Source organism: Tachysurus fulvidraco, chromosome 9 (assembly GCF_022655615.1).
Source record: "Tachysurus fulvidraco isolate hzauxx_2018 chromosome 9, HZAU_PFXX_2.0, whole genome shotgun sequence".
In the NCBI taxonomy this organism is placed as follows: domain Eukaryota; kingdom Metazoa; phylum Chordata; class Actinopteri; order Siluriformes; family Bagridae; genus Tachysurus; species Tachysurus fulvidraco.
Window position 1 is genome coordinate 16416653 of NC_062526.1, and position 25032 is coordinate 16441684.

Here is a 25032-nt window from a genome sequence, read left to right on the forward strand (position 1 = left end):
GTAGTGCACACTATACTGTATGTCCATTTATATTTGATATCCAACTGCACTACTTATTCACACTATTGCTATTTTTAATTATATTTTGTTGCTCAGCATCTTGCGCGTAAATTCCTGCCTCAGGCTCTGAGAGAGAGAGAGAGAGAGAGAGAGAGAGAGAGAGAGAGAGAGAGAGAGAGAGAGAGAGAGAACACGTGAGCGCGCGAGCGTGTGCGTGCGTGCGTGTGTGAGTGCGCTTACCTCGAGCTTTAATATCAGTCAACACGAGCTCGCTGCAAAAAAGTAAAAGCAGCCAGAGATCGAGGCACGCGTCAAATCCGGGCTCCTTGCACTCCTTGCACTCCTTGCACTCGCTGCGCCACCGAACCCCGCAAAACTTCTCTGCGCGCGCGGTTTGCGGTAGCGGACTGCTCGGACATGGTCGATTAAAAACAAACGCGTATATCGGGAACAGAAGGAAGTATATCGGTGATTATTGGTGATTACTTGTGAAGATGGACCCGCTATTCACTTACACCGACTCACCGGGAAACTGGAGCGCGGAGAATAACGGCACGGACTCGCACTACTGGAACCAGTTCACGCAGCCCGCGTGGCGCATCGCGCTCTGGGCGCTCGCCTACAGCTTCATCGTGCTGGTGGCGGTGGTGGGCAACGTGACGGTCATTTGGATCATCGTGGCGCACAAGCGGATGCGCACCGTCACCAACTACTTCTTGGTGAACCTGGCGTTCGCTGAAGCGTCCATGTCCGCCTTTAACACCGTGGTGAACTTCGTGTACGCGGCGCACAACGAGTGGTACTTTGGTTTGGGCTACTGCCGCTTCCACAACTTCTTCCCCATCGCCGCTGTGTTCGCCAGCATTTGCTCCATGACCGCCATCGCCGTGGACAGGTCAGTTCCTCCAACACGCTCCATAATGTTCTCTTCAACTTCACCCTAATTCTCTCTCATCACTCCTCTCTCACTTTATAAGATTTACTCATCACTCCTCTCGCATTTTATTATTATTTTTTAAATTATTATCGAAACAATTATTATTATTAATATTGTTTTAATTTTTATTATATTTTTTCATGATTCCATGTCTAGTTATTTCTATTTATTGATTGATTGATTGATTGATTGTTATTATTATTATTGTATTATGAAACCGTTTTTTCATTCCTAATACTTTATTTTACAGCTGTATATTTATTGTGTACCTACAATTTATTTTTATTTCATTTTCATTATTATATACGTTTGTTTTTTCTTTTAAATCCTTTTTTTAAGTGTACTTAGTTCCAACTGTAATCCACTTTATTTCTGTCGCGTATTTTTATCTCAGTGTTTTTATTTGCATATAATTTATGCATTATTATTATTATTATTATTATTATTATTATTATTATTATTATTATTATTATACTAGGGGGATTTCTAGTGCTGGACATTTATAAATATTGAGCAACAAGTTGATGGCGGTGGTCATGAAGTCATCCAGCTAAACATTCAAGTGGTCCATAAATCTACTCTTTTGTTCTGCTCGGCTCGACAGTTCACTTCCAGAACCTAATAAGCTCAGCATTAGAGGTGATACGTCTGCATGGTGCACTTTAAAAGGAGTTTTAAATCTTCTTTTCTATCTTTGTGTTCTGTGACACAATTCATCAACACAATGCTCAGTCGCTGCCTGAGACAAATGACTTTGTTTCTCTTCTGAAAACATTTATTTCAAACAAAAAAGAGCCAAACAATTCGTTTATTAGGTTAAAAAAATAGGTAGATTGAGATGAAATAATGAAAAAATACAGAATGAAGAATGGAAGGTAATGAAAGGATGAATATGGAGTAAAGTTTAAAAAAATGACAAAAGAAATTGAACCAAAAAAAGAGGAGGCAGATTCATTTTATCAGATGCATAATACTACTGATAGGACGGACTTGAGCTGGACATTACAAAAAATCCAGAAATAAATGCCTAATCCTAGATCCCCCTTCACGTTGCTCCAACTGGAATATGGCTTTAGTGTAGAGCCTGAGACTTTAAGAGAAATAAATGAAAAGTTCACTGCAGTCCTACAGGCTTGACTCTGCTTCATCCACTGTAATAATAATAAATTACTACATGTGCTGTTTATTGTAGAATCAGATTAGCGTTATCACTAATTGTATTAGAACTAATCCTGCACTCAGAACACCGTGCGGGAAACGTGCATAAATCCGTCGTCTTATTGCACTTCTGTCCCTGGGAGAAGGGACGGGGCCTTTGTTTGGGTTCAGGAATCAAATAGATCTCAAGGAAACATTGTAAAAGACAGTTTGATATGACAGATATTTGAAAAGACAGACATTTGGCCTTAAATTATTTTTATTTGTGTTTTTCCTAATTACACTAAAATTAATTTCTTGGTACACCACTGCAGGTGCAGCACACCATTTGCTCCTGTCTAGATTAGATGTGAGTGTGACTTACAACAACCACAACACGCAGGTGTCTAATTTTAACCACTTTCAGACTGTGATCAAGTTGTGGTACAGTAGATACCAGAGCGCACATCTACACCATGGTTTATGGCAGCTACCCTTTAGATACAGTATTTGAAAAAGGGGGACAAAGAGAGGAACACAGAGCAGAACACAGAGAAGAACACTAGGAAGAAGAATGTAACACAAAGTGGAATACAGAGCAGAACATGTGCAAGAACACAGTGTGACAGAGCAGAACACAGAGCAGAACACAGAGCAGAACACAAAGCAGAACACAGAGTGTAAAGGAGCAGAGAACAGTGTGGAACACAGAGCAGAACACAGCACAGAACATATAAAGAACACAGAGTGTAACAGAGCAGAACACAGAGCAGAATGCAAAGCAGAAGACAGAGTATAACAGAGCAGAGCACAGTGTGGGACACACAGCAGAATGCATAGTGTGACAGAGAAGAACACAGAGCAGAACACACAGTTTAACACACAGTGGAACACAGAGCCGAACATAGAGCGGAACACACAGTGGAACACAGCAGAACACAGAGTGGATCACAGAGCAGAACACAGAGTGTAACACAAAGTGTAACACAGAGAAGAATAGGTTGCAGAGCACCAAGTGGAAGAATTGAATAACAAGTAGAAAACAGAGAAGAGAGCAGAACAATGAGTTGAAAAAGGAGCAGAACAGGGAGTGGAACATAGAGAACAGTAAGTGAGTGGAACAGGAAGACAACAGGGATCAGAACAGAAGTTAATAAGGTAACAGAACAAAGAGCAGAACAGGGAGAGGAACAGCGAGTTGACCAGAGAGTGGAACAGGGAGCAGAACAGTAGCAGTAGCAGAAAAGTACACTGAGCAGTGCATTAATCTCTGAAAAGTGTGGACACATCCAGAAGCAAAGAAGAAAACAGAAGTATAATGAAGAGAGGATTCTTCTGGCAGGAGTCTTAGCGTTGTTTGTTTTACTCTCCACAGACAGCGTTCGTCTGACGAATTCAGGTCTTTTATCCTGTCAGAGTCGCGGCTTCTTCTGTTTTCTGCAGTAAACGCTGTGACTCTATATTAGGACATGAGTGAAAGCAGTGTTTACATGTCTGCATACTCGTAAGCTCGAGATATTACTCTGGGATCTGAAGGAACTTTTGTTGCTCGTGTTAATGTGAAAAAGTCCATTTGTGTTCAGTTCATTAACGATTTCCTAAATAACACTATTTACTGTAGTTGGTTAACGTTAACAATCTGTGACAAGTAACGCTAAGAGCACAACTCACACCAGGGTTAATTCAGACTTGTTTGATAATACTTCAAATAATCACTCGTGTGAACTGATGAAAAAAGAAAAGAAAGAAGAGTAAGACTGGATGTGTTTAGCAGGCGTGTCATCCCACTTCAGCTCCCCTACTCTTCAGTGATGTTAAATCTCAGGACTAGCTCAGAAAGCCATGAGCAGAGCCTTTAACCCGCAGCTAGATTTTTTTTGAGCTGTAAAGCACCATTGTATTTCTCTCCAAATATGTCCTGCACTGCACCAAAGTCCCAGAGGGCGTCAAAAAATCGTTTATTTGAACATTTCAATACGAAGTGAGGTCTGATTAAAACTTTTAACAAGCAGTGTGTGCCAAAAAATATATATAAAAAAACGAAGCGACTGGAAGAGCAAGAGCTTCACACCTCCTCGTAAGCTCCAGGTGACGACTCCATTATTCAGCTTAGTCTCTGCGTTTACTAACAAATGAAGACATTTGGTTCATTTATCTACGGTGGTGATAAAAAGTTTACACACCCCCAGTTACTTTGGGTTTGTGTGAATTCATTTAGACTGTCTGACCAAACAGAATGCAGAATTCTGATTTAAAGTATGTAGATTTGTTTTTAGTCACACTTTGACGTTTAGTTGGTGCAGGTCATTAACGTTCACACAACTGTCTATTATCGGTATTTTTGTATTTGCATGGCATATGAGTGCTTTAGAAATGCAGAAAATAAAGTGTCAGCTTGTTTGTATATTAAACCATTTATATATGAAATGTAGATCTTTCCAAATAAGATGCTTCACACATCTGCAGCCATTTTTTGTTTTGACTCTGTATTGTTTCTTTTCCCTTTTTGGTTATTCTTTCCACCTCATTCTGACAGTATGACTCCATTCACCTGTGTGTGTGTGTGTGTGTGAGAGAGAGAGAGAGAGAGAGAGAGAGAAATATTGCTTATGGATTTCAATTTAGGCTTGCTGATGTCTCTGAGTGACCAAAAGGGAAGTGGTCACAGAGTGCAGAGGCTTTAATCTCTGGACGTAAACAAATAATCTCCAGGATAAAGATGTTTTTATTTATTATTCTGTCCACTGTCCACGTTTCCCATAGCAGCCTCAAGTTATGGCAATTAAAGTCCATTGCTATATGTGAAACCACATTTGGATCTCATCCTGTCCTTCAAACCCGTCCTTAAACTCTTCATTGTGTAATCAATCTCTGACGCTCTGGAGAAACGTATTTTTTTTTTCTTGTGAACTCGGTCCTTCCTACAGAAGTCATTGCAAAACAATCTCCACTTTCCAAATATGCACTGTTTATAAACTGCCTATCCGTGATGGATGAAATATTACAGAAGTCTCAAAGCGTCTTGTTGATATCTGGAGGTGAAGATAGACAGTTTGTCTGCTTTAAAAGCCAAACCAGAGCTCTGGCTTTTGTACGCTTGTATAATCTGCCGACAGGAAACGGGGCCTGGTGCATCGTATGCCTTTGGAAATCCAAACCGGGATCAATAAAAGTTTGTCCAAGAAAGCATTCTCACTGCCGGTGTTTTAGACACGTCTGATGAAAAGGGTTGTGAACGATGCTATGCTATGGATACAAATAAAGATACAAATAAAAAGTGCTTTTTACAGTATAAACCTGCCAGAAAGTTCCAGAAAATTTGCAGACATTATTTAGAAACTGTAGAAACACATAGAAAAGTTGTAGGATCCCAATTCCTGAGAAAAGCCATTTAGCATGATAAAGGCCATAAAAAAAGTAAAAAAAAAAAAAAAAATTCTAATCGATGATGAACTACACAGTGTCAGAATATAATTGAGTTCAAAATAACACTTTTTAGTAAAACTTTTTGTTCTTTTTTCCTTTTCCTGCAGGGAGCCAATAATTCTGGGGTTAATTGAATATTAGAGAGCAATATTTTAAAAATTTGAATTTTTTTAACAAAAGGTTTCTTACATCACAAAAGCCGTATTTGCACATTATTTGCATACTTTTCTCTGATTGGCCACACAGTTGCACTCAAACTACTGTACATATGGAGGAATCTGATGTTGGAACAGGGATATTTATGTTACATCTTTCAGCGGTCGTGTGAACCGCTTCAGAACTGACTTCTGTAATCTTTCATCCATCACGGATATGCAGCTTTACCCTCATCATACCCATCTCTAAAAGAAATGCGATGGATAGTTTTACACATCAAACCGTTTCATGTTGGGAAAGAAATGCGCACAATTACGCTGTCAAACTTTAGGCCACGCCCCTTAGCCAGAAGCTTTATATTCTTAACTGCAGGCATCAAACATGTCTCAGGTTGATGTGGTAAATACTGAATGTTAAGTGTGTTCTTCCGCCTGATAAATCGAGATACGCATCACTGAGATCATAGATAAGCACACTTAGTCCTACTCTTTTGTACACTCGAGCGTGTTTTTGGGCGCAGCGTGAGACAATCCTGACAACGTGTTGGCAACCGAAACCCGCAGCACATCCGCTAAGATAAAACCTTCGCCTGGGTGTTGACGTGCACGTTCTAATTAAAGCTGTAAAGCCTGAGTTGAGACGGCAGACACACAAATCATCTTAATGTATGCATTTCTGTGTTTCTAAAGTGGAGCGCTTTATCCCATCTCGCTCCTGCTTTGTGAAAAAGCTTGGTTCACTTTCCCCACATTAACAGAAGCACATCAAGGCTTTTCAGTCTCACAAAGGAATTTCCTTTAGGACAAAAAAAAAAAGATTGCGGCGCACAATCCATTCCAGAATTTTAAAAGGCGCCTAATTAGCCGTTCCTAACTGTACAAATTGCTATAAGTGATCATTCATGGCACGGAACAGGGGGGTTTGTATCCTGCAAATAAACATGCATAAATTATTGGAGGGGCATTTAAGGTAATCTCCGAATCAGTGCAAGACAAATGATGTATTATTCATGAGGAAAACTTGAAGTAAAAGCAAACGGACTATTAGGGAGCGAGAAAATGTATGATGTATGAATTATGCTCTGGATTAAGCGTTCGAGACGTCTAATTAGCTTTCATTGCATTTTCATGTAATTGAAGCTCTTTGTGTCAGTTGGTTCAAGTGAAGCATCGAATGATCTCATCCACATGGAAAAACGCTTCGCCTCCAGCGTGCTTCTACAGCCAATACTTTACAGTACCGTAGTATTTTTTTTTTCGGATAGACTCGGCTGCAGTAATAGGGCACTCGCTATGGCTAAAATGAGAGGAAATGAATTGAAAGCACTGTGACACGGTTCAAATGGTCTGAGCGAGAGCGAGAACGGCTCTGTGTCTCGGCCCCTCGCAGATGGTCTCGTCTAATTTAATCTAATGGCATAAGACACACCACACCGATGGTTAGAGCTGTAATATGAACACAATTGAAAAAGATGGACATTTTTTGCAAATACGCTTCAAGACAGTTAACAAGTTGGTCACACGGTTCACCAATTTTGTGTTAACTGTAAATTCACATGCACAGAAAACTCAGAACTGAGAGCTTCCATCAGGACACTTCCATAGTAGTACTCATATATATATATGATGACGTGAGTGTTAGTCTTTTTATTTTTCATTTGGAAATCATTTCATCTTGCTTTCAGGCTACGTGGTATTATGTCTGGCAGCAAAGAAAATGTCATTTCCTTCTACGGAAAATGTCATTTCCAGTTTAAAGAAAGTTGAAAAAGAGGTCAACTTTTAATATTCTGAATGTGGAGCTCAGACAAAAATATTTGAACGTCTGTATATGAGTAAATATTGCTGTAAACTTTAGACCCAATGTTTCTGTCCACATTTAATGAAAGGTTGTATGACATGGATACACTCACACTGATGAAGGTTGCCAATAGAAGGGTGCAAATACTTCATGCAGAGCAGCCCATGAGCAACAGTCAGCAATCGTGCACTAATGTGTGCTAGAACCTAGTTCCTCACTTCACAGTAAACCTGAAAACACAATCACAAACTCTTGATCTTGACGTGTGATTCTTCATTTGGACAAACGGAGGAACAACAAAGCACAGCAGGCTTCCAGCTCACTGCAGCATCTCACAGTATGTGGAAAAAACTCAAGCTGTGTGAGAGTCAGTGCTAGATGTGGGTTTGTCTCAGATAAGGTGCTCTTTGTCCGAAATCGTGTTGTGCTGATCAGTACATGTTCTCTTAGCAGATATGATCCTTTGGGTTTCTTTTTCTTTAATAACATTAAGAGAAACTCAAAATCTAATGTCAACTTAATTGGCATATTTTAGTAAAAATGTTGTACAGCTTAAACATCCATCCATCCATCCATTTTCTACCGCTTATCCGGGGCCGGGTCGTGGGGGCAGCAGTCTAAGCAGGGACACCCAGACTTCCCTCTCCCCAGACACTTCCTCCAGCTCTTCCGGGGGAATAACGAGGCGTTCCCAGGCAAGCCGAGAGACATAGTCCCTCCAGCGTGTGCTAGGTCTTCCCCGGGGCCTCCTCCCGGTTGGACAGGGAGGAGTCCAGGAGGCATCCGAAGCAGATGCCCGAGCGACCTCATCTGACCCCTCTCGATGTGGAGGAGCAGCGGCTGTACTCTGATCTCCTCCCGAGTGACTGAGCTCCTCACCTTATCTCTAAGGGAGCGCCCAGCCACCCTGCGGAGGAAACTCGTTTCGGCCGCCTGTATCCGGGATCTTGTCCTTTCGGTCATGACCAAAAGCTTATGACCATAGGTGAGGGTAGGAACGTAGATCGACTGGTAAATAGAGAGCTTCACCTTATGGCTCAGCTCTTTCTTCACCACAACAGATCGGTATATCGACCGCAGTGCAGAACATACACCGATCCGCCTGTCGATCTCCCGCTCCATCCTTCCCTCACTCGTGAACAGGACCCCAAGATACTTAAACTCCTCCACTTGAGGCAGGAGCTCTCCACCAACGTGAAGGGGGCAAGCCACACTTTTCCGGCTGAGAACCATGGCCTCGGACTTGGAGGTGCTGATTCTCATCCCCGCCGCTTCACACTCAGCTGCAAACCGTCCCAGTGCAAGCTGAAGGTCCTGATTTGAAGAAGCCAACAGGACAACATCATCTGCAAAAAGCAGAGACGAAATCCTGTGGTCCCCAAACCGGACTCCCTCCGGCCCACGACTGTGCCTAGAAATCCTGTCCATATAAATAATGAACAGAACTGATGACAAAGGGCAGCCCTGCTGGAGTCCAACATGCACCGGGAACAAGTCTGACTTACTGCCGGCAATGCGAACCAAACTCCTGCTCCAGTCATATAGGGACTGGACAGCCCTTAGCAGAGGGCCCCGGACCCCATACTCCCAGAGCACCCCCCCACAGGTCACCACGAGGGACACAGTCAAATGCCTTCTCCAGATCCACAAAGCACATGTGGACTGGTTGGGCAAACTCCCATGAACCCTCCAGCAACCTGGTGAGGGTATAGAGATGGTCCAGTGTTCCACGCCCAGGATGAAACCCGCATCGTTCCTCCTGAATCCGAGGTTCGACTATCGGCCGAATTCTCCTCTCCAGTACCCTGGCATAGACTTTTCTGGGGAGGCTGAGGAGTGTGATCCCCTGTAGTTGGAACACACCCTCCGGGCCCCCTTCTTAAACAGAGGGACCACCACACCAGTCTGCAAGGTCCGTGACATCGCCCGGTATGGCGCAACCGGGGCCCCACCCTGGAGCCAGGCCCGGGGTTGGGGCTCACATGCGAGCGCCTGGTGGTCGGGTCTTATCCCACGGGGCCCAGCCGGGCTCAGCCAGAAGGAGCGACTTGGGGCCGATCTCCTGTGGGCCCACCACCTGCAGGAGAAACCGTAAGGGTCTGGTGCAATGTGGATTGGGTGGCAGTCGAAGGTGGGAGCCTCGGGACCCAATCTCCAGCTTAAACATATCTGGCAAAATGATTTACTAAAAAAAAATACTATGAAGTATGATTTGGGCATAAAAAAGTTTAAATGATAAAAAAATCTGTATTAGCATTTCTTACTTCACAAGAGACAAATTTGCATATGATTTTCATACCCTTCTCTGATTGGATACACAGTTGCATTCTGCCCGGATACAGAGCAATCAAATGCCGCTCAAGCTGGACACAGCTTTGTAATGACCCAACACTCATTTTGTTCTCAAAGCGAAAAAACTTAAAAACAGTAATTTTCTCTAGTCTGGTAATTATCTGAGCACATTTCCACATGTTCAACTGCACCATCAAACTCATATCCTTTTCTTCTTTCAAAAAAAAAGATACGTTTTTATAAATTTATTTTCACAAGTTGTGAAGTATGGGAGTGAAATATTTCATGTGGTGGAAATGAGGTTGCTCTGTATGGCTCCTGGGTTTACTATTGTGGATATAGTTACAGGTTCAATAGCCACAGAAAGCCTTAGAGCTGATAAGGATGTCCTCTAATCAGGCACATACCGCTGGAGAGAGACCCTGGGATCTCAGCATTTGATTGGGAATTACTGTGTACAGGAATAGAAAAGTCTTGGCATCCTGCTTAAACCGTGATCCACTTAAGGAAATGCAGAAGGAAAATCATTAAATAAATTAATGAGTGTACCCTTGTGTATATCTTTATGTGTATTATCATACTTTCTGGGAGAAGATGTTGGTTAATGCTTTTTGTTGTTCGCTGCAGGTACATGGCCATCATCCACCCACTGAAACAGCGGCTCTCATCCATGCAGACCAAAGTGATCATTGGTGTGATCTGGGTGCTTGCTTTCCTCCTCGCATTCCCACAGTACTACTACTCTGACGTGGTCAAGATGCCCAACCGCATTGTCTGCTATATTGACTGGCCAGAATACACCCTCATGGACTTCAAGAAAATGTAAGAGTGATGCTACTGTTAATTTGGGTAATGATAGAAGATGGTGGTCTTAGAGAAAAATATCTTGATTGGAGCGGAGTGTGCAGATTTTACTGCGAGTCTCACTTAAGGAGAACATTCCAGAATGTTTGTGCCTTGACTCTGATTATATACTGTCAGCAACATGGATTTTATGTCTTCTGTCATATGTAGTTAATGTACCTTGAATAAAGGGTCTAAATTTAAAGCACAGCTTCAAATTCTTCACTCAAGCTAAATTAACAAGATATGACTATATAAATAAATATATAGTATACTTAAAAGCAGACAATGCCGTATCTGTTGAAGTAGAGATAGGTTAATTCTAAGTACAGATAAACTAGATTTAAAGACCAAAACAAAGTACTGGTGGTTTGTTGCGTCAAAGCTCTCTACATTAAGACCACTCTGTAATCTTATTTTGCTGAATTGCATATCTATCATCAGATATATTGATTTACATCACTGCGGCATCTATGCTACATTTATGATTTACACCAGTACAGCTCGACGGTTTGGACTGAATAATTCTTGAAGGGTATAAAGGACATGGTCCAAGCAGACAGCTCCTAAGGAATTGGAAAAAATCCATCATGTGAAATGGGCTGTAAAAAGTAAATGTGTGAATAATGTTTTGCAAATCTCATAAAAATCTTCCAAGAATGCCTGAGTGAGGAGAGCTTGTGTGTCTGGTTCCGGATAAAATCATACTCTCTCAGATGGACTATGTAGCTAGAACCATTAACCATCCAAACAACCCTCGACTAATTTGTGTTGTGGGTTACTCAACAAAGGTAATAATGCGATTTGCATGTCATTTAGGTGCAATTTTGCAATTGCATTCATGCACAATTATGTTAGGAAAATAACACAATAAAACAGCTTCCTTCCAGTACATAAGCAAAGTCACTGATCATCCTGCTTGATCTCCAGATGAGAGTTTCTGTAGGCTTTGTATCGACTCAAACCTGCAATCCATTTGGGTTTAAATTCTTTCACCATATTGCAATACCTTTTATTCACGTTTGGATTTCCACTATATCATGAGGTGATAATTTGTTTACTTTTTACTGCCTACTGACAAGGATTTGTCAGATAATCAAATAAAAGTATTTGGTGGAATTTACCTTTTTATCCAGTAAATTTTTGGTCATCTGGCTAATTTAGAAAAATGGCCTATAAGTTTTCTTTAGTCTATATTAAAAAGGCAAATTCACTTATTTATATACTCACCCAAAGTGCTAGTCTAGACTCATGGGAGCACGCCGTAACAGATGCTCCTCTGTTTCTGTCCACCTGGATGCATTTGGGTTCAGCCGAAGACACAACTTAATTTCATGGCTGTTCGCTTTGATCTGAACAGAACAAACAGCACCCGAAGGAGGTGAAATCAAAAGAAAAAGAAGCTGGCTGGTCTAGAGAGTGGTCGTGGAACACACAGTTTGCCATGACAAAGAAAAATGACACGCAAATCAAATAATTTTTTACACTGAGAAAGCTGCCTTTGGGTAAAAGTAACCAGTGCACTAACAAAGACCTTTGTGTGCGCGCGCGTGTGTGTGTGTGTGTGTGTGAGCAGTAATATAAAGGAAGACGTTGTATTGGTATGAACAGTGTAAAGTTTTTTTGTTTTTTGATGTCAAGTGAGGTAATCTCCATCCCTTTCTCTTGTTCTACAGTTCTTGTCGATTCAAACTGTGTTTCGATAATTTTTTTAGTTCTGTATTCTTTAGGCCCCACCACATATTTGCATGGTATCTGATCAATATCTAGCTGTTTTGAAGATGCAGTAACAATTCAGCTGTTTTTGGAAAGACAGTTTCAGAAACCACAAGCTGGGACTTTTGACTAAAATTCATGTTCCCTGCTGAGCCATCCAGCACCATTGGCCATGTTCTCATTTGGAATAAAGTTCAGTAGTATCTCAAACCCACCATTGTCATGTATCATGTGCATCTGAGTAGAGCTCGGAATAGTGTTCCTCTCTTAAAATGTAGAGGCCTCCGACAAGGCAGTCTAACTGGTAGTTTAGGAAGATGCTCATGCAGCCCTGATGAAGGGATTTCATTAGCATTTATATTGTTTCACTTCTTTTTCACGACATCCTCCGTGTCATGTACTATTCTTCCAATCCAATAAGCAGGGGTGCCTAGCTCTAGGGCTGGAGGGCCAGAGATCAGCAACAGTCTGATGATTTGCCTGATCTAATTAGAATTAGGTATCTTTGAGCAAGGAGATCACCAAACTCTGCTTGTGTCTCGTCATTCAGGAATCAAGATCGTCTGCCTGTGGTAATAGATGTATTTCTGCTGTCGTTGTCTTTCACCATCACAACACCCTCTTTTCTCTCTCTCGCTTCATCCCAATCTGTTTCTGTCTTTCACGTGTGATCTCTCGCTCCGCGTCACACTCACAGCCCTCTCCCTGCTTTCCACACCCACTGAAATAGAGCTGCCAGGCTTGCTCGTTATTCCTGCAGGAGAATTTCAATAAGAAACCCCCAGCAGCATGAAGAATTAGATTCAGTAAAGCAGTCTCTCTTTCTCTCTCTCTCTCTCTCTCTCTCTCTCTCTCTCTCTCTCTCTCTCTCTCTCTCTCTCTCTCTCTCTTTCTCTCTCTTAATATCAGAGAGGCTTTCTTGCTCTTGAGCAGCAACAGCAAAGAATCAATGCAGGTTTTAAATACACCTACCCAGACAAACAAAGACCTTTAAATCCACTCACCTTTTTGAAACCAGCTCATGACAAGTGGTTAACACTCCAGACCATTGTCTTACGTTTGGCACTGTGCCATGTGTACAATCAGCGACACATTCCGAATTACCCTGATCATGTCTGAGCGGCTGAGGCGCTTATTATTTTTATAATGAAAGTAATGTCTGCCACATCTGGGCTTGCTGGGGATGAAAAGTAGATGTGGGATAAAATGTTCAAAACCTGTGCTAGCATAATGAGTGCATGTGATTAGAGGTTTAGTTCTCAGTTTGTGGGCTGCATATGAATGCCAGAGTCTAAAATAGTAGTGGCCTTACTGTTATGAAAACTTCCGCAAATCAGTGAGATTCAAAGCATGCGTGCTCATCTATCCACACCTCGAACATCGTCAGAGGAAAAAGCACATAGCACACTGTGCACACAAGAACACTGTGTACTGCCTGACATACACTTACACTACACGGTTCGGCAAATAACACAGTGCATCATGGGCATTTTCTGTTTGAATTTCATGAGCGCACTAGCCTTTTTAACAATATTATTACATGACTGAGTGGTGCAGCAGGGTGCGTTCCCTTCAGAAGTGTGCGTCGGAGAAAGAATGTGTAAGCCTCAGCCTCTGAAATGGGGGGAGATGTGAGCTAATAAGAAGAAATGCTTTGATTGATTGTGTGATGATTGATACTATGTGTAATTGATAGCCTTTGCAACATTACAAGGCAGCTGTAAACTCTCAAGGAAAACATCACCTGCCATTTCCGAAGATCAGCTAAAACAGACCATCAAACCCATAAAGTGGGGCCAGTTATTGCTTTCTGCTTTCAAATTTGTAATTGTCACCAGGGCAAACCCTAGGTCCAGGGGTATTCAACTAAACTTAGACCATTAAACCATTGTGTAGGCCATGATTATAAATAAGATGCATTCATTTATTTTTTTATTTCATACTGCCACTTCCATGGCCTTTAACCAGGTCAGATATATTTTTATTCCTATATCGGATTTCTCATCTGTAATCTATAGTTTCTGATTTATGGCCATTTTCCCCTATGAGCCACAGTATTTTTTCCTTTTAACTTGGGTCTGCTAAAATACTTGCCGGGTCTGCAACCGGAACACAGTCCGCCAGTTGACAACCTGAACCTCAGACAGTTGCAGCACTCATGAGTCATCTATGAGACCACCAATGCGAACCGTTTATCTGAATCCTGAATTGTGTCCTAGGGACAGTGAGTGTAGGCAACAGCGAGTGGGGTTTCGTTTTGGAGGCAGCACAACATTGTTGGATCCTTTGAGGCAAAGCCAGTCTGCTTACATTATGCCTGGTGTCAGCTTACGTTCACTGTTCCATTCATGTGCAAAAGAGAGTGCAAAAGAGAGAGAGAGAGAGAGAGAGAGAGAGAGAGAGAGAGAGAGAGAGAGAGAGAGAGAGACAGGCTGACTGCATAGTCCATGCACACTCTCACAAATAATTATATATAGACACAGTCACTCTCACACTGCTAAATATATGGGCAAGCAGATCTGAAATTCCACACGCCCTCAGTCCGCAGTTCAACAAAATGATCCACAGTTAGACTTGTGACCATGCTGACCATCACACTGCATTATCATATGCCTTTGTTGCAGGTGGACATTCTATTTATCTGCAACACACGTGCCAACACCTTCATCTCAGAGATGCTGTATACCCAGACTAGCTGTAACTCTTGATTCCTTTTTACTTCTCACTTTCTCCCAGTCTTTCTCACCTTCACGTTTGATTTCCCCGTTCTCACTTGCTGTTCCGTATGTCTCCTTTGTGCTCTTTCTCTCCAGAGTAAGGGATTGCATACCGCATGTGTTCCCCCCTCATGTTGGACTATGATGGTCTCATTTGTCGCAGTGCTGATTTTTGCAAATTGCCGCAATCGCCTCTCACGGGAGGCCAGGACACCCAGAAGCATTGTAACATACCTGCCTGATTTTTACTGTAGCACATCCATTTCCATGTTCTGCTCATGAGGAAAGGAGTTGAGAGTTCTCTATATGTACTCTATATGTACTCTACATCTACATCACACTGGCTTATTCTGTGCTAATATGTAATAAAGTTATAACACTTTGCCTGTTCCCAGATCTGTATCTATATTAAGGACTAAATCTTTCACAGAGAATATTTCAGATATCTCTTCATAACAGAGGCGGTGAGGAAAACCTCTCTAAAACAACAAGAAACCTTGACAGGAACCACACTCAAACTGTAACCCATCCTCTTCAGAGTGACATCAGATTGTGCGACACTGCGATTATAAATCATTACTCTTTCCCAGCTGTGTACTATACAATCAATCAGTAAAAAGTGTGATGAAAGGTGGTACAGTGTAAGCAGATTGTGAATAAGAGTCCTGGAATGAGTAACAGGACAGCCTTAATTATTACAGCAACATATTTTGGGTACAAATCTACAGCATCCCAGTGAGATTTCCACTGAAGAAAAAAAAAGTCGAGTGAGACTTTGGTTTGCATTGATTTGTATATATGTATATATTTAGGATGTCACAGCAGGTGAAAGTAAGTCACAAATGCTGAAGCTTGAACTAGAGTTAGAGGTAGAGTTGTTAGGGTTAGGGTTAGGAATCAGGCAGGTCTGCAGGAACCACAGCAAGAGAAAGGTATCAGAATCTGGCACAAGCATCACAGCAGACTGTCCATGTAGTTCTGCCCTTAATAGACATTAGACACATATATTCCTAAGGTAACTAGTTACATGTATGGTTGTTTTACCTGACAATATGCACAATTAGTGCAGGCACACCACAGGTGTGGTTTATCAGTGTGCTCGTATAGTCTCTGAATTTTGCTGTCAACCCCATTTCACATCACTGCACACATTTGACCAAACCCTGAAGTCTATTTTTCTGCTTCCTTTCGTTTGAGTCCAGCATCTCGTTATGTCCAGCAGAACAGCTCATAAATTCTGCTTGTACCCAGTGTTGTAGTCTAGATTTTTGTAGTGAGTACAGTATACTGTGATTTTTTTCCCCCCTCCCAGCCTCATACGCACCCATCCTAGTGCGACACCCCATAGGCACCACCACACTCACTAATGCATAAAATATGCATCTACATGTAATTTAGAGCATTATTAAAGACTGCTTATGTGTTATCAACATTCCAATTTATTATAAGCAAAAAAAAAAGTCAGCTGATAAAACCTGTGCTCCAGGTCCCATATTCATATAACATTTAAGGCTAAATGTAGCTCTTAAAGGAACAGTTCACCCAAAAATGAAAATTGTGTTATTTCCTCACCCTCAATTTGTTCCAAAACTGTACGAGTTTCTTTCTTCTGTTTAACACAAAAGATGATATTTTGAAAAGTAACACAATTTTCATTTTATGGGTGAACTATACCTTTAAGAGCTACATTTAGCCTTAAATGTTATATGAATATGGGACCTGGAGCACAGGTTTTATCAGCTGTCAATTTTCAATGTAGAATAAACATTTGTTTAGTTCTATCACTAACACTCTTTCATTGCAGAAAATTATGAACTGGTAGTTTACAAAGCTTTCCAAATACATTAATACTCGGGCTGTGGGTGAAATGTCACCCGAAGCTGCTGTAGCTTTAGGCGCAGGCTTCCGAAAACACTCAGAGTGTAGTTTGAGTCTGCTTTCGTTTCAGATCTTCTTTTACGTTAGTTAGTTAATTTCAAATTTGCGTCAAAAAAACACCGCCAAGCAACTAATTTTCGTCCTTGGTAGGTGACGTCAGATCAGGTCACAAGCCACGGAAGCCCCAATGGTCCAAAAATGTTAGTGATTCACAGACGGGGTGAATTTATGAATGAAAGTTCTGTCACAAAACGATATTGTTACGTATCCTCACGCTTTTTAAGTGGGTATACGGAAATCCTTGGCCTTTCCTGGTGGGTATACGGCGTACACCTGCGTATCACGTAGACTACACCACTGCTTGTACCTCTTTACCTTGAATGCTGATTTTATTCAAGTTCTTGTTAGGAAGAATGGTGGTTCAGATGACAGTGGATTTGGGCCAGTGATTTGGAGTTTTGGAAATACCATTTGTGCTGATGAACTCTTTTGCCATTTGATCAGAATGGAACAATATCTTGCCCTGGTTATTATTATCCTGCTAGACAAGATGAAATGAGGGGAAAGGTAACCATGCCTTAAAAGCTTGGATCTCATTTGTGGTCCTGGAGATGGTACGTTGTACTGTTTATTATTTCATGCTCGATGCCGGACTGTTTAATAAACATCATGAACATCATTCATAAAGTTTAATGAGATAATTGCACATATCTACTTCTTTTATCTGTAAGCATTGTAGCTCTAATACAAAACTAAAGAAGCCAAAGTCCTGGTCAAACAAGTGCATGTGAAGAAGTGGAGGAAAAAACGTGGGGATCTCAGTTTTGCTTTAAAATTTTACTTAAATTTGACTCCAAACATCTGGGTAATTAAGGACTATTTGAGAATTCTGCATATTAAATTGAAATCTATTTAACTATTCTGCAATGATTTATTATTTCCAAATGGCACGAGGTGTTAGTTCATCCAGATGCCATCACAACACTGATATTATGCCTCATTTATCAAGCTAGATGCGAATGTATTAATCTGTAAATCATTCACAAGAAATTCTGTGTCCTCAAACTGTGTATCACAGTGTGGGGGAAATCATTTGCATCCAAATTTAGAAAACTGGGTTTGTGTAAATTTACACAATAAGTCGACTCAGCACTATGCATCATGATCGATCGGCTTCAGAAGTTTGTAAAAACTGTCTTCGATTAATTTATATATGGATTATATACAGGCTGTCAAGTTTCAATTTAGTTCCACACACAAACGTAATGAAACTTTTATGACAGCCGTTTCATATTGACTTGAAAGAAAATGGCACAAAACAAATCAATAAATTTAGTGAAATAAGTTGGTGTCTGTTTTAGGCTGAAGTGCTTCAGGTACTGATCTGCACTACTAGAAGTTTTGGGTGCTCTATCACAGTTTGCTCGCCATTTTAATGTAAGTTTTTAATGGAGTTTTGTTTACTAAATATAAACCAACTTGTCATGAACACACTTGCGGCTGTATCCGAGTATAAAAAAAATCATTGGTAAGCGAATTGTCCTTTTTACACAAACATTAAAAGACAAATGTAGTAAATATGGTTTAAGTGTTCTGTCTATCTATAAGGAAATACAGTTTTAACTTACATTAGTGAGCAATGGCAGAATAATTTAGCAGTTTTTAATAACCGATCTCAGACGTCTGGTCTCGAGTGTTTATTTGCACCTAACATCCCCTACATGGGCGTGCATGATTTACCCTTGTAACAAAACCCTGAAAATTGTTTGCATTAATTTTGTCAGTGACAGAATAGCTTTCTTAGCGGGTCATGTTCCAGCTTGTGGTCTCACCTTTTAAACCTGACTAATGCTGGAAAAATAACTTCCATCCTGAGGCTTTATCGAGCAGACCCCTGAGTGTTTAGACTACATACCCAGGCTTTGGAAACGAAGACAGGATATTTGATGTCCTTCTTCGTCATTAGGACATTTCTTTGGAGCGGATGGTGGCGGCGTAACTCAAGCAGCCCGTCTCGGAAATGACTTCTGCTGCTGTTTCTTTGCTCACCTAGGGCAATGAAAGGGAGCCTTTGTCAGGCCATATGGCATTCAAATTTCCTCACATCATTACAGACAAGAGGAAAGACATCAATTAGCCTTGATTGCATAACGGAGTTTTTTAAAATGTTGGCAAGAGATATTGGTGGAGAAAGAAACACGGTTTTAGTCTCCGATGTTGTTTTGACTGGCCAGGCTGTCTGATACATGATAAATCTATCATAGTGTTTGTGTGTGTATATGTCCATAGTCAGAGCCTGGCCGGAGATGATGGCTTAATGCTTTACTTATTTTTTAGAGAGCTTTAATCAGCAGCTTGTGGTTGAACTTCACAGGCGATCTTTTCCTCACTTTCTCTCTCTCTGTCAAGTCAAGTCAAGAAGCTTCTATTGTCATTTCAACCATACTGTATATAGCTGTTGCAGTACATAGTGAAATGAGACAACGTTTCTCCAGGATCCTGGTGCTACATAAAACAAAGACAGGGCTAAGACTTAGTAAGCAGTCCTAGTCACATAAAGTGCAACTGTGCAACCTGGACAAGACAGACAAGACAGTGGAGGACAATACAGTACAAACAAGACAGACAAGACAGTGCAGGACAAGAGAGACAAGACAGTGCAGACAAAATGTTACAAGACAATACACAAAATACAAAAAAGACAGTACACAAAAGACAGTAAACAAAAAACAGCGCCGACTGACCAGTGTCAATACTGTATGTAAATACTGTAAGTTCAGACAATATTGCGTGCAGTAATACTAGAATGAACACAGTTTGTTAGCAGCAGGTCCCTGAGATAGTGTATAAGCTTGTGCAAAAACATCAACAACTGAAATATTGTGATATTGACTGAAATGTTAGACAGTGTGTGCAAAGAGCAAAAAAGTAAAAAAAAACAAAAAAAAAACAGCATGTAAACAGTTTGATGAATGTAAGCAGCATGTAACCACACACGGATTTGGTTAATTGGTGGAGAAACGGATCGAAAGGTCTCAGCTGTGTAGTGCCCAGTTGGGGCGAATGGATTAATTCTGTCTTTCTGTGGAAAGTGCCGCCGTGTTGAACCAATGGCATGCCCTTTTTTTCTTTCTCTCTCTCTTTATAGTGATATAGAATAACGCACACTCTGGATTGCTTGGGCACCACCTGTGCCATCGTGAAACCTGGATTAGCCGAGTATTATTGAAGTAATGCTCTGATGTTATTATTATCTTTTTTTTTGCTGGCCCTGTTTTTGTGGATAGCTTGTGTATTACCTGTCAGTCAAATGGTTGTGGGTTTAATGCCATAGGTTAACTTTACCTTAAGCTTTTATTTCGCCCAAAGGAGATCACAACGCCACATCAATTACATTCTTCTTAGTAATTAATAAATGTGCAGGTGCATTTTATGAGTTAATATTTACAGACAGTATCGTGGAATCCATGAGAAACACTCATTCTTGTCATTTCCCTTACTCAGCCTCACTTTTTCTCTGTCCTGAAGGTAATAAAAAACCTCAAATCATAAACTCCTCACATCGGTGACTGTTAGAAAGCTGGAGACTCATTTTATAAGTGTTACATAAACTGACCATATCAGTAATTATATAATGTTATATAATTAAAATGTAATTATAAAATGTTCATATGGTTGGTATACAAATCCCGGTGTATGCACAACTGTCAAAAATGTGATCAGGATCAGGAATTTAAGAACAGCAAAACCTCTCGATTTCTTACATTCTTTACTGAGTTTTTCTTCCTCCTTGTGTCTACAGTTATTACGTGTGTGTGGCCGTGTTGACCTACTTTCTGCCTCTGTTGGTGATGGGTTGTGCTTATCTGGTGGTGGGTCTGAACCTGTGGGCCAGCGAGATTCCCGGAGACTCCTCCGGTCGCTACCAGGAGCAGCTCACTGCTAAACGCAAGGTTCTTCCTCACACTCTCTCTCTCTCACTCACACACACACACACGCACACACACACACACACACACACACACACACACACACACACACACACACACACACACACACACACACACACACACACATACATACACACACAGAAGACGAGAGAGCATGACATTACTATCTAAACAGTTCGCAGACTAAACAAAATTGTTTTTTTTAATAACCTAAAGAGAAGCAACATGATGCAGACAAAATCAAAATAAATGCTATGCTTACAGAATAAGAACACTTTAATCACTTTTTTAGTTGATCCATATGCCACCTTTTTTGCCCCTTCTGCTGAATGCAAAATGAATTTCTGATGTTTCTATTCAGACTCGGATTCAGGTTTTGAATAAAAACAAGATGATGAAAACTCCCCAGTCGCAACGGTCAGGTTTGGGAGATAATGAGGGTCAGGAAGGACAGCAGTCATGAAATATTCTATATGAGATTCCTATTAGAGCACAACGGCTCATCATTTCAATCTCTGACACACACACACACACACACACACACACACACACACACACACACACACACACACACACCTTTTAATGCTCTCCTCAGGAGCCCCTGCTCATTTTTCTTACTCTTTCATTCTTGACTTTTCTTTGACATGCTCACTTATTCTTCTCAGATATATAGCACCACTTACACCGCTCATTTGCTCTGACTATTTCACTCCCTTTCTGGATGTGTGTAGGTGGTAAAGATGATGATCGTGGTCGTGTGTACCTTTGCTGTCTGCTGGCTGCCATACCACGTCTACTTTCTCCTTCATCAGTATTTCCCTTTGCTCTTTGAGAAGCCCTTCATCCAGCAGGTCTACTTGGCCATCATGTGGCTTGCCATGAGCTCCACCATGTACAACCCCATCATCTATTGCTGCCTAAATGACAGGTAACAAAAGGCAAGCTGCCTGTGAAGCATAAAAAAAGTCAATTGTGCTTAAAATTACAAGGAAAACACAGAGCCTACACTGAGAAAAAGGCTTGTCACAGGTTTGTTAGATTCTTTTGGGTTGTTTCGAACATATTTCACAATGTTTAAGTTAAGTACAAGTAAAGCCCTGGGGACAAGAGACCATCCATTCACGAAGCATATACAGCAGGTTCCTGAAGTTCCTTTACAGTTACTATCAATAAAGCTATTCATTTTATTATTGAATTCTTATTTGATTGGCTGCTAGAATTGAACAGGTTAAATCTTAAACCTTAGAAAGTCAAACCCAAGCTAGTTCAAACACATAACTATAAATAACGTCAACATAAAGTTACTGACAATTCAGGGTTCTATGTTTGACAAGTTTTTTTATTTTTTTTTTATTTTTAATATATATAATATGATTTATTCAATCAGCCAGTCAATTAAAAAAATACAAAATTACGAAATTGCATTCGTTTAACAGCTCAAGTTTCTATCCAGCTAGTAATCTGTAAATCGTGTGCTGTAACCATAAAAACATTTAGTTTTTGGGATGCTTTCACAATTTACTTGTTTTACTAATAAATAACCTTAAGTAACAATAATCATAATCAAGTTGTACAGACAAAACAATCACAAACATTTTGGCACACGTTTTTTAATCTAACGATTATTTACAAAAAGGAGTCACAACTAACTGTCTATCCTGCTGATCTTAAGGTTGGTCACTTGTTGGGCAAAGTTGGCATAGTTGCATGGTAATGCTGACACTAAAAGCCACACCCTGTATGTGTAAACATAAGCTTAAAACTTAACTTTGCATTTTTTATTATGTTTTCATTATGTGCCATATAAATCTAGGGAATGTAGGACAAGCATTGCTAGTGTGTTAGTTGAGTAGAGTTTAAAGCTATGCTTATTTAGGTCCGTTTCTTTCGCTCTCTTGACTCTTCATGGGGGGTTTAAACATTTGTATTTTAACAAGCTTTTTTTGTGCTCAAACAAACTCTCTGTGCCTTTCTGTCACACATTATTGTGTGTGTGTGTTTGTGTGTGTGTCAGATTCCGAGCTGGCTTTAAACAGGCATTCCGCTGGTGCCCATGTATTCATGCTGACTCCTATGAAGGCTTGGAGCTGAAGTCCACACGCTACCTGCAGACACAAACAAGTGTTTACAAGACAAGCCGGGCGGAGCCAACGGTGCCGGTTGTCAACAGTCCATCACTAGAGCTTGCATCCAACGGCTCATCATCTCGTAGCATGTCCAAGACGGTGTCCGAGACTTCCAGTTTCTACTGCGGCAATTACTTACCTGCATAGAAGCTGTTACGATCAACAAAGAAACGTGGTGAAGAACTGGTGTAATGGTGCAAAAAAAAACATGATGGGTAAATGTTATCTGCATCTAATATTCTGTATAATCATTGTGACAGACAATTCTGAGCAGTCGTGGTGGGTGCAGACAAGAAAGGAACAAAGGTCTGTTAGAAATCAAACTGATTAAGAATTATGAGGAATGAATCATATCACTCTGAGTGGGCACACCCTATAAGCAATGAGTGAAAGAATCCAAAGTTCATTATGGACAATGCCATTAATGAGCATTTCATCTGGTGTTATCAGTAGTACAGAGAGTAAACACTCTGCTCACTCATGGCTTAGACGGGATGTTGAAATCTGATCCATTTATCATACTGACACTGATGGAGTTAATGTATGATCAAGCCCTTGAACCACTTGATTGATCTGCCAGCTAAAACAATGTAAATAATATCTCTGTATAATCTTTATTTCTAGGTAGTATTGATGTAGATGGCAAAGAAACATGTTGAAAAACCTGTTGAAGAGGCTAAACATGTCAGCCACCTGACTTTTGGAGAGCTGGGTGTTTTTTCCATCCAAAAAAAAAAAAAAATGCTCGGTTCAATCATCTGTATATGGCATTATAATCTCTGTAACAGACCACTTTATGGAAATGTTTTGTGTCTGTGTAAGTGCCTCATAACTTCTTTCACAGTGTCTATCATGTGGTGTAGATAGACTATGCTCTTTTTATTTTGTTTCTTTTTTCTATTCTTCTGGCCACCTTTTTATCAAAATTCATCTTTAAAATGACTGACCACATGAGTCCCTTGGGGTACGTGACCAGAGACATAGATGGATATAAGGACAGCATCAGCGAGGCTTTGCAGACAGATGTGGTCTGGAGTACGAGACCTGGCTACAGTGTATTAACGTTTACACTTTACTAGTATGTAATATTGCAGATTATGTATCGTATATAATGCCTACATTTACATATACAGATTCCCCTGTCTGTGTATATGTCTCTGTATGTCTGTGTGAATGTGTTTCTTTTTGTTTAGAAATAATGAGAGCCTCAGTCTTTCAATGAGCTTGGTTTGAAATCCACATGAAGTACATTTCTGTTCAAATAATTAGCAGAGATTAAGCACATTTCCAAACAGACAATATACAATCCATGACCAGTAGTCTAAGGACCTTGGAGTAAAAAGGCTCATGGGGTGGGTAAATCCATGCCAGTCACTTTATGGGATGAAAAAGCCTCAAAAATAGCGTCTAAACGGCCTCTTGGCACAGACATAATGCAGAACAGAGAAAGGAAGAATATTCAATAGCATTTATAGCTGTGCCCGGAAATCCAAATCAGTGGCAGCCAGGATTCCACTGCCAAAATACAATCATGGGTTTGTCCGGTTCTCAAATACTGGTAGCTGTGACCCCATGTGGTCTTGGGTTTGCTTTAATTTTTTTAAATTTGTCACTTCATTGTGGGGCAAATTGTAATGGGAAGGGTTATTTGTCTCTATCTGTGTACCTCTGTTTGGCTGTTAATTGCCGTTGCCCTCCCCCTTCCAAACACTTGCCTGTTCTCAGCATAAGCGGTCACGCACAAAATTAACTCTGGAGTCGGGCCTTGAAGTTTTAATTTTAGCCTCCCATAAACACATGGTGCAGAAATCTGACAGAAGAGATGGAGGAATGGAAGGGATTTGCGGGTGCTGTTGTGGGGTGGCAATGAGAGTCAAAAACCTAGCAGAGGACCGCTAGTTTTGGAGGGGGGTAGCACACCTGTTGTTTGAAATTATGGAGTGTGGTATGTGACAGTGGTATCGGTTTACAATGAAGGAGGAGGACATAGAGTGTGCTAAGGGATCAGGGTGTTCTGGCACTCTGAATAGTGCTCATGCAGATTTTACGAGTGA

The 25032-nt window shown here is 40.8% G+C and overlaps 1 protein-coding gene across 1 annotated transcript; it reads left to right on the top strand.

Moving 5' to 3' along the window:
• The first annotated feature begins 230 nt into the window (after positions 1-230).
• Positions 231-24099, top strand: tacr1a (tachykinin receptor 1a). The gene is made up of 5 exons (XM_027142038.2): positions 231-895; positions 10376-10570; positions 20705-20855; positions 21584-21780; positions 22867-24099. The coding sequence occupies exons 1-5, from the start codon at positions 495-497 to the stop codon at positions 23123-23125; spliced, it is 1203 nt and encodes a 400-aa protein (XP_026997839.1). The 5' UTR covers positions 231-494; the 3' UTR covers positions 23126-24099.
• Positions 24100-25032: the final 933 nt, after the last annotated feature.